This window comes from Ziziphus jujuba, chromosome 1 (assembly GCF_031755915.1).
Source record: "Ziziphus jujuba cultivar Dongzao chromosome 1, ASM3175591v1".
Lineage (NCBI taxonomy): Eukaryota > Viridiplantae > Streptophyta > Magnoliopsida > Rosales > Rhamnaceae > Ziziphus > Ziziphus jujuba.
In genome coordinates, this window is record NC_083379.1 from 9,917,852 (window position 1) to 9,932,896 (window position 15,045).

A 15,045-nucleotide genomic window follows, 5' to 3' on the forward strand; every position below is an offset into this window, starting at 1 on the left:
TCACATGAAGATCCTCATCTTAATTTCTTAATAAAACTAGCTAGTATGAATATTACCGACGGTTTACAATATAGAATATCTTTAATATATGGTTTATATGCATTTTTACTATATTAAAATATTATGAGAAGCGGTTCCCATATAAATTTTTTTTGACCAAAGGTATTTCATAAATAATTTAAGCCCTTCAATTTATTTAATCAAATGGTTTATATTTATCTTTTTAAGTTCTTTAAATATCTTATATTCATATATTAACCCTATTTATTTTTATATAAATTATTTATTGCTTCCAAAATAATCTTTTTTTTTTTAATCTCAATTATTTTTTCTCTCTGATCCTCAGTCCCCAATCCTTCGATTTTTTTTTTCCTTTTTAGTTTGAATATATATTTTTAATATTTTGAAATAGATTTATTCTTATATTATTTAAATCTCAATTATAATTTACTATTAAATATTAAACTATTAAATGATTAAATGATGAAGTTAAAGAATCTTTTACAAGATAACATATATATATATATGATTTTTTTTTTCTATTTGACAATCTCGTTATAAATATTAGACTCAATTTTTTATTAGAAGAGAAAAACATATAATTATCTCATTAAAGACATGAAGCTCTTCACACCACACACACACACACACACACACACACACATATATTTGCACAAATATGTGAACATAAAACTATACCTGGCAATTCGGGTTCGTGGGTCGTGTTCGTGTCAACCCGTTTAATAATCGTGTCAAAAATGCCTAACCCGAACACGACCCATTTATTAATCGTGTCAGGTATCCAAAACACTAACCCGACCTGTTTATAAACAGGTCAACACGACACGACCCGTTTAACACGATTATTTTAACGGGTCGTGTTGATCTATTAACCCGTTAACCTGAAATTGACCTATTAACTCGAAAATTAACCTATTAACCCGTTAACCCGAAAATTGACCTATTAACCCGAAAACTAATCGATTAACCCGTTAACCCGAAAATTAACCTATTAACCCGAAAACTAACCTATTTATTAAAATAACTTATTTAAAATGCCAAAAATTATAATTCACAATACATAAGTCTTAATATGTGCTAAAAAAGACAAATTCAATACACCAACATAAAATTTAATGTCCTAATAATAGTAAAACACCAATACAAAATAAAATAAATGGTATCAAATTGTTATCATAATACATATAAAACTAAAGGAAAAAGGACATAACTATCATTATGCTCCAAATTTATTTATCGATGTCTAGATTCCAAACCAAATATGTCGATTTTTGGTGCTCAACAATCCAGCCTGGGATCATAATATCAAAATAAATAAATAAAAAATCAATTAAATATAATACAAAAGTTAAAATGTTAAAATAAAATAAAATAAATTAAATAAATTTTAACATTGATATTACCTTATGCTTGAGTATTAGCATAATTAGAGCATTGACTTGAAGATTCTTCTTTATTGATATCACAGCTCAAAACATCTTCAGTAAGATCCTCAAGTTGTGCTTCAAATTTTTCTTGCATTCCATAAATTAGTGAAACAAAAAAATCATTAATAAAATAAATTAGTGAAACAAAAAAATTATTAATATATGCAAATGAAATAAAGAAAACATTAATAAAAATAATTACCTCTTTGCCCAAATAACCAATCTCTTATACAAACTATCGCTTCAACAGTGCTAGGCTTTAATGAACTACGAAATTGATCTAATACTCGTCCACCAATGCTAAAAGCAGATTCAGAAGCAACGGTGGATATAGGGATACTCAATAGATCACGAGCCATTGAAGCAACTTCAGGATAACGAAACTGATTTGCTTTCCAATAATCAAGCACATTCAATTCAATTTCAGTAGCCATCCTTGGCTCCTCTAAATAAAGCTCCAATTGTGATTTTTGTGTATTGGCACCTAACTCTTCAATTTCACAAATATTAAATTCCTACAGTGTTAGAAAATAAAAATTTCAATAAGATTATTTTTCAAAAAATTATAAATAATCAGTAATTAACACAAATACAAACAATTAAAATTAATAAAAAATTTAAGAGTTATTTACTTTCAAAATGGAACTAGCTGTCTTTCTAAAAGAAATGACATCTTCTCCAACACCACAAGATGTGTTACTCTTTTCTTTCTCCAAAGAATGTGTAGAAGATGTCAAAGATCTTTTTTGAACATACTCCTTAAATATTGAAAATAATTTGCTCTTCACACGTATAAACTCACTAGAACCACTTGCTCCATAAATTTTTCTATAACACCAATCTACCAATTGAAGCTTATATCGAGGATCCACAACCACTGCAATGGCTAATATCAAACTAAATTCTGACCAATACTTCTCAAATTTTTTAAGCATTTGATTAGCCATGGTTCTCAAGTAATCATCCTCACTTTCAATATTTTCCTTCAATGTAACATAACAAAAGAAAACAGAGGAAAAGTACAAATTTGAAGTAGGATATTTAGTGCCCGAAAATATGCAAGTGATATCATAAAACAAACCCAAGAATCTACTTATCTTTTCAATCTTCTCCCACTCATGACTAGAAGGACAACTTTTATAATTTGAATCAGTTAGCTCCAAATGACAAAAGGCACGTCGATAGTACAATGCACTTTCAAGCATTAAATATGTAGAGTTCCATCTAGTAGGCACATCTTGCCTCAAACCTCTCTTAGAGTCCATTGACAACAATTTAACACATTCTAAAAACTTCTGTTTTCTTACTTGTGACCCTCTTACATATTTAATACTTTCCCGAATCTTATGAACAACATTATCAATATCTTTCAACCCATCTTGTACTACCAAATTAATGATATGAGTACAACATCTAAGATGAAAAAAATCACCATCACAAACTACAGCCCCCTTTAATTGCAATTGAGTAACTAACATATCAACAGAGACATCATTGGCAGAAGCATTATCCAAAGTTAAAGAAAATAACTTTGTCTCAATTCCCCATTCACACAACAAAGAGTATAGTTTTTCTGCCAATGCTATATCGGTATGTGGAGGTGGCATATAACAGAAATTTAACACTCTCTTTTGCAAGATCCACTCTTTGTCAATGAAATGGCAAGTAAGACATATATATCCATCAGTAGTTGCAGAAGTCCATAAATCAGAAGTCAAACAAATTCTACCAGGAGTTGCATCCAAAATGCATTTTATCCTACATTTTTCCTTCAAATGCATTTTAAGAACATCCGACTTAGCAGTATTTCTAGAAACAAGTTGTATATCAGGATGTAAATATTGAAATATGGTTCTAATTCCCTCATACTCAACAAATTGGAAAGGCAAATCATGCATGATTATGGCCGAAGTTACCAATTCTCGAAAATGCTCAAAGTTAAATTTAGATGCATTCAATGAGATAATCCCTCTATCTTGAGATATCAATAATTGACCAATATCACAAGTGTCTCTTTTCACACAATTTTTCAAATGACGCACCAAATTTCCCGTTCCATATTTACTATCACAAAGATAAATGGTACCACAATCTTTACATTTACATTTTTGCTTACCATCAATATCCAAAGGAAGCACATCAAAGTAAGACCAAACCTTTGAAGTGAGTTTTCTCTTGCGTTTCACTTTATGCCCACTTGTGACTCCCTCCATAGGACTTGCAACATCTTCTAAATTAATAGGCATTTCAAAGCTACTTGATTCAAGATTTATTTGAAGTCCATCCATGTTTATCTACATGTTTTCAAACCAAAAAAAATTATATATTAAAATAAAATATTATAACAACCTTATAATAAACATGTATATAATTTTTTGTTTCCAAATCACAAAGCAAAATATATTCACACATATGCACATATATATTTTTTTCATTTCCCAAGCTATAAGAGGTACAAGATGGCTAAATATCTATGCAATCTTCCAAATTAGTACTTCCAAGTTCCAACAATGACAATTTAGCTAATATGCATTGTCATTTCTTATTTGAGTCATCAACATTTTTTAAAGTTAAAATTTGTCTAATTCTTTCCTTTTTAATCTATACACTACTCAAGCATATGAAGTAAAATACAATATAAAATGTATTCTAAACTACAAAATAAAAATGAAGCAAGAGAAAATGAGAAATACCACAAAAATGAAGAGGATCGAGAGCATTAACAAATTGTTTCTTGATAAATACCAACTCTAACATAAGCATTTACATATATAGGAGATAGATTAAATAAAAAGACCAAAAAAATTATATTACATTCATTTTATAACCACAAATATTAAGAATAAATATGTAAAAGTAACATTAATTAATTGGAGAGTAAGTAAAAGAAAATTATCTAAAAACCATATCTGTCCATTTAGAACCACAAATATATAGAGCAAATTTATAAGATTAATACCAATTAATTGAAGAAGATGTAATTATTTACCTTTTTAGCGGCAATCTAATTATTGCTTCATGCTGTCCAATTCTTATTAATCATTTTTTTTTTCAGCCAAAAGAACGTAATTGGTCAAACCAAATAGGTACCCCTTTTCTTTTTGCCCCTTTCATACACATGTTAAAGCAGCCAAAAAAAAATTTACATCCTTAAAACTCTTCATCCCCAAGTGGGTCACTGTAAAATAATTTCTTGAAAAACTAGAAACCAAATTAATCTCCTACCCCAAAAAGAAAGAGGGAAAAGAAAGAGATAAAGAATGGAGTAGCACGAGTAGTAGTGGTATTAGGCATTATTTTTCACATCAGGTGCATGTGCAAATGCTATTGGAAGAGTCTTTCTTTCTTTTATATATATATATATATATTTATATATATATATATATGTATGTTTAATTTGTTATTTTTACTTTTAAATGTCATGTGCTGAGATGCTTTTTAATCATTAGTGGGGGAAAGATAAAGTTTCTGACAACTTGTATACTGGGGATGTCTGAAGGAATGGAATTTTTGTCAAATAAAAGAGATAGCAGTTGCAGCGTCGACCAAGATTCAGATACAACCAAATATATCAGTACAAAATGAATTGAAAGTGACAAAAGAGAATCTGCAGAGAACTAAATTTGAAAGTTTAGCACGACTCACCGTTCGTCAAGAATCTGCAGAGAACTCTCAAAGACCCTGTAATGCCGAACCCAAATCGTTCTCCTTTGTTCTTTCAACTATCAGTTGCTTCAACAGTTCAACTCTCAAACGACTCACTGTTCTCCTTTGTTCTTAGAGAAGAAGCAGGAGGTAGAGGAAGGAGGCTTTGATGGCTGATGGAGATTGGAGATGGGGCTGGCTGGTGAGGCAGAGAAAAGAAGCAGGGGGTAGAGGAAGGAGGCTTTGATGGCTGATGGAGTTTGGAGATGGGGCTGGCTGGTGAGGCAGAGAGAAGAAGCAGGGGTAGAGGAAGGAGGCTTTGATGGCTGATGGAGATTGGAGATGGGGCTGGCTGGTGTGGTCTGTGGTGGCTGCGTTGTGTGCTGGAGAATAAGATGCAAAATTGAAAAATAGGGCTTGACTCTCGACTTTTGAGTTTTAGATCTGAATTTTTTTTTTGTTTTATTAAAAATATATTTTTTGTTTTTAAAAAATTAATAATAGAAAATTATTTGTATAAAATTTTTAATTTCTAATATTTTTTAATTATTAAATATTATATTAGTAATAAAATATTAATTTAATATTAAATTTAAATGGGTTGTAATAGGTGTATAATCGTGTCGGGTTGAAACTGACCCGTTTAATAAATGGATCGTAACGGGTCAATTTCGAGTTAAATAGGTCAACCCGAAAATGACACGATTAATAATCGTGTTAAACGGGTTGACCCGATTATGACCCGAACCCATTTATAATAAACCCAAACCCATTTATTCCGTGTCGTTTTCGAGTCGTGTCACCGTGTCATGACCTAAATTGCCAGGTCTACATAAAACTGAAAGTTCCGGGTAAGTTATAAAAGTGAAAGTTCCTGGTATTTTAATTGATTGGTGACAGTAAATGTTGCCCTAAACGCTTTGTTTCCCCTGGTTTTTGGTATTTAAATAATAAAATTGGTCAAAACCGAAAAGGTAATAATTGAACTGATTGGTGAAACAAGTCGTCATGCCACGTGAGATCACATGAAGATCCTCTATTTTGCTTTACATTTTTGACCGAAATAAGAAATAGTACATTATTAATAAGAACAAAAGAAGAAGATGAAGAAATAAAGTCCTAACATGTAGGTGACTAGTTAAAAAGAAAAAGAAAAATATTTATTTGACGTGAATTCACCAGTTATGATTTGCAGTATATTTAAGTTTTAAATTATGTTAAAATTTTAAAAATAATTTAAATTTAGCATTTCTTCACTATAAAAATTGTTAGTTTAAAAATTGATTTTACATTTACTTCATAAATAAAATGTGTAATTATAATGTATAATTCTTCACATAATAGATACAGAAATTTATTTTTTAAAAATGAAAACCAGTTTAACTTCTAGTGCATATAATTTTATTAAAGAAAATAATAATAAAAAAACAAAAGCAGAAATATATTGTTGTTTCCGGCCTGTCGGCTATAGAGCCTATAGACATTTTCGATCGTCAAACTAGCGGACAAAACAACGTCAAATAGGACCAAATTTTAATTCCTGATACTGCGGCGTCATGCATACCAACTCCCAAGTCATTGTTACAAAAAACCAACTCTAAGCAACAATCTAAAGTCACATTCTCATATATTCTTCACAGTTTACTATTTTATTGCCAAATAGATGAGATACTATATAAGATAAGTTACATTTTAAAAATAATAATATGATATTTATAATTAACAAACTAATTCCATGAAGGTTCTGTACCTTATAGTCTTATACAAAGGCCATGGATTGCGGTCTCAGTCTTATATAAAGGCCATGGATGATGGTCACAAATCCAATTATCTCATGACCAACAAATTCATTCCCACATAACTGTAGCAAATAGCTTCTTTTCTTTTCTTTTCTTTCTTCACTCCTTTTTTTTTTTTTTTTCTGCATCAAATTTTCCAGCATTTCTGTTTTCCGTTTATCATTGGGAAGCAAATTTCAGCAAGGTTTGTTTGAACCTGTGTTTTTATTGTTTACATATATATATATATTTATTTATTTCTCCCTCTTGTTAGCTTATTTGTTTCTCCCTGCTAACATTTATTTCTCCCTCTTGTTAGTTTATTTATTTATTTCTCCCTCTTGTTAGCTTGAAGTAATATATATATAGCATCCAAGACCAGATGAACCAAATGTCGGATACGAGCTCGGCCGAGCAGCATGTAGATCTTGAGTCTAAGCAGGAAAAAGTGTTGTTTAAGGGCCGACTGCGCAGGTTTCTATTGATCATTAAAGTGCATAGGGTCTTCATGTCAATCCCAGCTGAGAAACTCAACAAGTTTGCTCCGCGAGTGTCAGTCTCACCCCCATCCTCATCATCAGCAGCAGCAGCGAATGCTCTGTCTACGCCTTCTTACACGGCAATCTCCTCTACTGCTGCCATCAATGGTGATGCAGTAAGTTTTTATATACATACATTTATATATATAATTTCTCTTTCTATAATAGATGGTAATGTCCGCTACAAGATGCAATGATTAATTAATAAAAGCCTGACCACATGCAATGGAGATATCCTAATGCCTAAGGTGCATATTTAATTAATTACGAAGTTATAGAGATTTTCATTTCTGACGAGAAGTACTAATATGAAAATTTTATGTAGTTTGGAGCTACGTCTTTCTTGTCTGAGTGAGAGAATCGTATCTTTTGTTTAATAATATACCATACATGTTACATTGTAAGATATATAAATTCAAATATTGCAGCCTAAGAAAGTATTTGATATCTTGAAGGATGAATTATCTGTTCAAGTGTCAATAGAGGTCCATTCAGATTTGTCAGTGAAAGAGGAGGACTGCAGTAGAGCGAGGGATCAAGCAAACCTGCTGCAATGCGCAAGTATTATGAAGATAGTAAAAGACAAGGACATGGAGTCTTTAAGGAGTTTCGGAGGTGTTCGAGGAACTGCAGAAGCTCTTTGTACTCACCTAGAGCTTGGGATTAGTGGCGACCAAGAAAGTCTTGATCAATTTCGATATGGAGGAAGTGAATTACTTTCAACAACAACACAGCCAACCAATGCTCCTAGACGGGGCTTGTTTGGATACCTTAGACAATATTGCAACAACTGTAACATCCTACTTCTCTCTCTGTGTGCGTTGTTGTCCATCGGATTCGGGATCGAGGAGGAGGGCTGGAAGACCGGTTGGTATGAAGGTGCAATTATAGCAGTTGCGATTTTCATACTGATACTCTCTCCTTTCATCCGTGATTTCATGAGCAACCGATCACAGAAGATTTTGGAGATGCAGAAACCAATTGATGAAACAACAGTTGTGATCAGAGATGGATGCCAAAAGGAATTATTGATCTCCAATGTTGTGGTAGGCGATGTGGTATGCCTCACCAGCGGCTCTCCAATCCCTGGTGATGGATTATTCATTGTTAATCCTGGTGATGATCAAGTCCTCCTTGTTGTTGATCATGATGGTTTGGAGTCAACAGTTGATGAGAAAACTCCATTTTTGTTCTATGGGGCAAAGGTGATTAACGGCAACGGACGAATGCTGATAACTTCTGTGGGAATGGATACTGTATCGGGGGAGCTGATGAGCAAAGTTTCCAATACTCATAACAAAACCCCATTACTAGCTCAACTTGAAAAGGTTGGCACAATAACGCAGATAGCTGGGATCTCAATCTCGATTCTAATCCTGGTAGTGCTGTTCCTCCGCTGTATGCTTGAAGGCAAACATACTACTAATAAAAACTCAGCTGGTCTCCCAGAACTAAAGAATACAGCAGCAACTAAAAATATTATTGACATCATCAAGAAAATTGCCATAGAACCATGTGGAAAAATCAGTCCCTTGACAACTTCGCTCGCCATTTTGCTGGTCGGAATCCAAGAGCCAATTCCTTTTGGCATCATATTAGTCATGACTTATAGGAGAAAGAAGACGTTTTCTTGCAAGGTTCAAGCTCAGGAACTATTGGCCTGTGTCACAATAGGCTCTACCAAAATCATTTGCACCGAAAAATTATACCAGCCGGAGGTTTTCATATGCTATGTCGGTGAGGAAAACATTCAGAAAGGCTGCTTGGTCGACTATGGAGTAGGTACTTGTGTTTGTGAAGCTCTATGCCGATGTATCAGCACCCCAATTCTGATGCCATCAATTCTTGGTAGATCAATAGAAGACCCGCTGCTTCCATGGGCTGCCTCAGAATTGGGGATGGATATGGAGATTTTGAGGCAAAATTCCACCATTCAAGAGATGAAAGCATTGAGCTCAGATTAGGAAGGAAGTGGAGTATTGATGAGGAAGGTCGACCGGGAACATGGAAGATATTATCAGCAATTACATTGGAAAGGCCTTGCAACCACAATATTAGCCATGTGTTCCCATTACTATGATAGAAATGGCGAAATAAAGGACATGGACGAAAACAAGAGAGGGGCTTTTAAACATATTGTTGAAGGAATGCAGTCTGACCATCTCAGAACTGTTTCCTTTGCTTACAAGGCAATTGGTGTTTCAATTCTACAAGATAATGACTTGATCTTAGTAGGAATATTAGGCTTGAAAAGCACATGCTGCACAGAGAGAACAGATGCAATTAGTGCTTGTCAAAATGCTGGAGTGAAAATCATACTTGCTTCTGAAGATGATATATCAGTTTTGGAAAACGTAGCTCACAAGTGTGGATTAATGCTTCCCAACTCAGACAGGCTTCAGGGTGAAGTTTTTTGAAATCTTACTGAAAAAGAGAGGATGGAAGTAGTGGATAAAATTGGTGTAATGGGAAACTCTCATCTAACTGATAGCCTCCTTATTCAGTGTTTGAAAAAGAAAGGCAATGTTGTGGCAGTGGTTGGAACCAGGACAACTTCGAGTGCTGCACTACAAGAGGCTGATGTTGGGGTGGCAATGGGATTTGGAGCAGTGAAATGGCAAGAGAGAGTTCCGACATCATTGTTCGAAATGGAAATTTCAATTTGTTTTTTAGCCTTATCAGTTGCGGATGATCTACTTACAGCAACATTCTGAAATACATCCAACTTGAGCTCACAATGATCATATCAGGGACATTGATTACCTTCATCACCACTGTGTCTTTGGTAGATGTTCCAATTACGGCGATTCAATTGATCTTGGCAAACTTCATTGTGAACCTTGTAGGTGGATTTGCTCTACTGTCAGAACCACCCACAGATGAACTGATGAACAATCCTCCAATAAGCCCAACAGAAACTTTCATCCCAAAATCCATGTAGAGAAATATAGCAACTCAAACTCTATACCAAACATCCATCTTGGTCACCTTTTATTTCGAAGGGAAGAATTTACTTGGCATTAGCGAGCAGGTGAGCAAATCCATGGTCTTCAACAGTTTTGCGCTCTGCCAGGTATTCAACCTGTTAAATTCAAGGAAGCTAGAGAAGAAAAACGTGTTCATAGGGCTTCATCGAAATCCATGCTTTTGTGTTGCAGTGTTTATCATCCTAACCTTGCAGGTATCTTTTACTGAGATTTCTCATATTCTTGTGGACTATGCCAGATTGAACAAGACACAGTGGGGTTTGTGTCTTCTAATGGGATTTGTTTCGTTGCCAATCGATTTAGCTGTGAAATTGACAACCAGCTTCTTCAAGATTTATCCACTCCTCCCTAATATTGTTGGATCTACAAGCTTTACAGCCTCTGTTCCTACATATTCAAAATCACGAGTTACTAGTTCTCTAGAAGCTATTAGAGCAGGAGAAAACTCTTAATCAACTTTAGCTTCATTCTTAGAAATCCAAAGTCTCCCTACTCTATACTTTCTCTTCATCAAATCCACATTTTACAGTTTCCCATTTGTGTTTTCCACTTATTGATAAAATAGTAAGGAACAAATCCCACTAAGTTACGAATTCCTTGTCTTAAGTATTATATATACTGTTGTATTGATATGCTATATATTGTTGTATAAATGTTATATTTTTGGTGTGTTTGTTTAAATATATAGAGATATTGATCAGAGAGGTAAGCAGAAAAATGTCGGACCATGTAGACCTTGAGTCTCAGCAGAAAGTGATGCTGTCCAGCAGAGCCCGGTGGCGCAGGTTTCTTTTGATCATCAAAGCGCATAGAGTTTTCGTCTTAATCCTCACCAACCCACCGCCAATTATCTCCTTGTTGGGGCTGTCAGCAAGAGGAGGAGGAGTACATAGCCTGCCCCCGGCTTACATTTCTGCTTTCTCTTCTGCTGGTACGAATGGTGATGTTCCTGTAAGTTTTTCAAGCGCTATTATATATTTTGTTTGTCGTTCTCTCTCTTTTTCTTAGTTGCTAGCTATAGCTAGATGGTATGTTTACTAGCTACAAGATGCTATAATAGACAGTCTGATGGCATTCAACAGATTCTAATGCCTATATTAACCTAACAAGAAGGTGTGTATTTATATTAAAGTTTTCATTTATGATACTATAAGAAATTAATATTGCAAAAATCATAAAGCATTTTGGAGCTAATTCTTCTTTCTGAGTTAAAATTGACTTTTAGTTCGGACTGTTTGCCTGAACATTTATAATTCAATTACTCTTTAATCTTCGAATTGATCGTTTGTTGAAGGACGAATCTTCTTTGGCCGTACCTGATAATCAAGTATCAATAGAGGTCGTCCATTTGGATGTGGAGGTAGATGATGATGATGATGACTATTGCAGCAGAGCGAGGGACAACGCAAACCTGCAACGTTCAAATATTGTGAAGATAGTAAAGGAAAAGGACATCGATTCTTTGCAGAGTTTTGGAGGAATTGCCAAAGCTCTTTGTACCGATCTAGAGCTTGGGATTCATATTCCTGGTGATGATGAAGAAAGTACTAGTACCAATCTTGAACTTCCATATGCAAGGGAAAGTGCAGAAGCAGCACAACTTTCCACAACACAGGCAACCGAAGCACCTAAAGGAGGCCTATTTAGACTTCTTAAGAAATATTGCAACAACTGCAACATCCTACTTCGGGATCAAGGAGGAGGGCAGAGTTTCGGGATCAAGGTTGGTATGAAGGCGCCATCATAACGGTGGCGATTTTCATACTGATACTTGCTCCTTCCATCCACGATTTTATACGCCAACCAAGATCATAGAGGCTTTCAGAGATGCACAAACCCATTGATGAAACAGGAGTTGTGATCAGAGGTGGATGCCGAAAGGAATTATCAATCTGTAATATTGTGGTAGGCGATGTGGCATGCCTGACCAGCGGATCGCCAATCCCCAGTGATGGACTATTCATTGTTTCAGGTGATGAAGTCCTTGTTATTGAGGATGGTTTGGAGTCGATAGTTGATGAGAAAACTCCATTTTTGTTTTATGGTGCAAAGGTGGCTCACGTGACGGAAGAATGCTGATAACATCTGTGGGAATGGAGACAGTATTGGGGGAGATGATGAACAAAGTTTCCAATACTCATAGCAAGAACTCATTACCAGCTCAACTTGAAAAGGTTGGCACAACAACACAGATAGTTGGGCTTTCAATCTCTATTCTAATCCTTGTAGTCTTATTCCTCCGTTTTATGCTTGAAAGCAAACATACTAGTAATAAGAAACACTCAGCTGGTCTCCCATAGCTGAAGAATACAGCAGCAACCAAAGGAATTATTGACCTCATCAAGAAAATTGTCATAGAATCATGTGGAAAGATCAGTCCCTTCACAACTTCGCTTGCCATTTTGCTGGTTGGGATCCAAGAACAAATTCCTTTTGTCATCATATTAGCCATGGCTTATAGGAGAAAGACGATGTTTTCTCGCAAGGAGGTTTATGCTCAAGAACTATTGGCTTCTGTCACAATAGGCTTTGCCAAATTCATTTGCGCTGAAAAGTTGTACCAGCCAGAGGTTTCCATATGCTATGTCAGTGAGGAAAACATTCATAAACACTGCTAGGGTGCTGGATTAGTAGATACTTGCATTCGTGAAGCTCTATGCCAATGCATCAGCACCTCAATTCTAACGCCATCAATTCCTGATAGATAAATAGAAGATCCATTGCTTCCATGGGCTGCCTCAGAACTGGGGACGGATATGGAGATTTCAAGGCAAAATTTCACCGTTCTTAAGATAAAAGCATTGAACTCCCACGAGGAAGGAAGTGGAGTATTGATGGCGAAATGCAGAGAACATGGTAGATATGATCATCGCGTATACTGGAAAGGCCCTGCAAATAAAGGAAATGGATGTAAACAAGAGAGGGGCTTTTAAGCATACTGTTGAAATGCAGTCAACCGAGTTTGACCATCTCAAAATCCTTGTATTTGCTTACAAGGATGTTGATGTTTCATGTCTTGATGAAAATGACTTGACCTTAGTAGGAATAGTTGGCTTGAAAAACACATGCTGCACAAAGACAATAGATGCAATTAGTGCTTGTCAAAAAGCTGGAGTAAAAATCATACTTGCTTCAGAAGATGATGTTTCAGTTCTGGAAAACATGGCTCACAAGTGTGGATTAATAATGCTTCCCATCTCAGACAAACTGGTGCTTGAAGGTAAAGATATTCGAAATCTTACTGAAAAAAAGAGAATGGATTTAGTGGATAAAATCAGTGTAATGGGAAACTCTCATCCGTCTGATAGGCTCCTCCTTGTTCAGTGTTTGAATAAGAAAGGAAATGTGGTAGCAGTGGTTGGAAACAGAACAACTGCAAGTGCTATGCTAAAAGAAGCTGATGTTGGGGTGGCAATGGGGATTTCGAGCAGTGAAATGGCAAGAGAGAGTTCCGACATCATTGTTCGAAATGGAAATTTCAGTTTATTACCGAGCCTTATTAGTCACGGAAGATGTACTTACAACAACATTCTTAAGTACATCCAACTTGAGCTCACAATGATCGTATCAGGGACATTGATTTCCTTCATCACCATCGTGTCTTTGGTAGATGTTCCAATTGCGGCGATTCAATTGATCTTGGCAAACTTCATTGTGAACCTTGTAGGTGGATTTGCTTTACTGTCAGAACCACCCACAGATGAACTGATGAACAATCCTCCAATAAGCCCAACTGAAACCTTCTCCCAAAATCCATGTAGAGAAATATAGCAACTCAAAGTCTATACCAGACATCCATCTTGGTCGCCTTTCATTTCAAAGGGAAGAATCTACTTGGCATTGGCGAGCAGGTGAGCAAATCCATTGTCTTCAACAATTTTGTGCTTTGCCAGGTATTCAACCTATTGAAGTCAAGGTAGCCAGAGAAGAAAAACGTGTTCAAAGGGCTTCACCGAAATCCATGCTTTTCTGTGGTTGTGCTGATCATCCTAACCCTACAGGTATCCTTTAATGAGATTTCACATATTCTTGTGGATTGTGCCAGATTGAACAAGGCACAGTGGGTTTGGTGTCTTATAATGGGATTTATTTTAGTGCCAATCGATACAACTGTGAAATTGACAACAAGCTTTATCAAGTTTCATACACTTTTCCCTCAGACTGGATCTACAAGCTTTTCATCCTCTATTCTTGCAGATTCAGAATCATCAGTTTCTAGTATTCTAGAGCTATCACAGCAGGGGAAAACTCCGAATCAACTTTAGATTCATTTGAATCAATGGCATCTAAAAATTATCGAACATATTTCTAAATGTAACTTGCAAATTGCATCTCGTTATCCCCAAGTTTTCTCTATACTTAATAACTTTTATTTTCCCTCTTTAGCTTTGACATTTCGGAAAATTAGTATCTTAGAAAGTCCAACTCAAATTGCTAACCATGTAAAGTAACCTGGTGGTTCTTTATTCATTTTAGACAATCTTAACAACTATAAATTATAAAACTTAAATAGACTCTTGTACCACTCCTTGCTTTTCAGGAAGAAGAGAATTACAAAACAAATAATCAACAAATATAGCAACAAAGTTGTAGCAGAGGGATCTACTTTTAAGACTATAAAGCCAAAAAAAGTTGCATCTGACCTTAG

The 15,045-nt window shown here is 35.1% G+C and overlaps 4 protein-coding genes across 5 annotated transcripts; 3 read left to right on the plus strand and 1 right to left on the minus strand.

Annotated features, from left to right (window-relative positions):
* Window positions 1-1,204: 1,204 nt before the first annotated feature.
* On the minus strand, window positions 1,205-5,544 carry LOC125423605 (zinc finger BED domain-containing protein DAYSLEEPER-like). 2 transcript variants are annotated; one of them, XM_060812488.1, is made up of 5 exons: window positions 5,094-5,544; window positions 3,605-3,742; window positions 1,651-1,963; window positions 1,425-1,535; window positions 1,212-1,312 (listed from the first exon to the last, which is right to left on the minus strand). In XM_060812488.1, the coding sequence occupies exons 2-4, from the start codon at window positions 3,734-3,736 to the stop codon at window positions 1,426-1,428; spliced, it is 555 nt and encodes a 184-aa protein (XP_060668471.1). In that variant the 5' UTR covers window positions 3,737-3,742; window positions 5,094-5,544; the 3' UTR covers window positions 1,212-1,312; window position 1,425. The 2 variants fall into 2 exon arrangements, with proteins under 2 accessions (XP_060668469.1, XP_060668471.1); XM_060812486.1 differs by lacking the exons at window positions 3,605-3,742; window positions 5,094-5,544 and adding an exon at window positions 2,081-2,443 and having other exon boundaries at window positions 1,205-1,312.
* Window positions 5,545-7,262: 1,718 nt separating this feature from the next.
* Window positions 7,263-9,374, plus strand: LOC125422389 (calcium-transporting ATPase 12, plasma membrane-type). Its single transcript, XM_048473846.2, has 2 exons — window positions 7,263-7,526; window positions 7,839-9,374. The coding sequence occupies exons 1-2, from the start codon at window positions 7,263-7,265 to the stop codon at window positions 9,372-9,374; spliced, it is 1,800 nt and encodes a 599-aa protein (XP_048329803.2).
* Window positions 9,375-9,392: 18 nt separating this feature from the next.
* LOC132804283 (calcium-transporting ATPase 12, plasma membrane-type-like) lies at window positions 9,393-10,351 on the plus strand. Its single transcript, XM_060818471.1, has 3 exons — window positions 9,393-9,818; window positions 9,915-10,027; window positions 10,114-10,351. Exons 1-3 carry the CDS (start codon window positions 9,393-9,395, stop codon window positions 10,349-10,351), a joined length of 777 nt encoding a protein of 258 aa, XP_060674454.1.
* Window positions 10,352-13,250: 2,899 nt separating this feature from the next.
* Window positions 13,251-14,662, plus strand: LOC125422404 (calcium-transporting ATPase 12, plasma membrane-type). Its single transcript, XM_048473915.2, has 3 exons — window positions 13,251-14,154; window positions 14,291-14,398; window positions 14,493-14,662. Exons 1-3 carry the CDS (start codon window positions 13,251-13,253, stop codon window positions 14,660-14,662), a joined length of 1,182 nt encoding a protein of 393 aa, XP_048329872.2.
* Window positions 14,663-15,045: the final 383 nt, after the last annotated feature.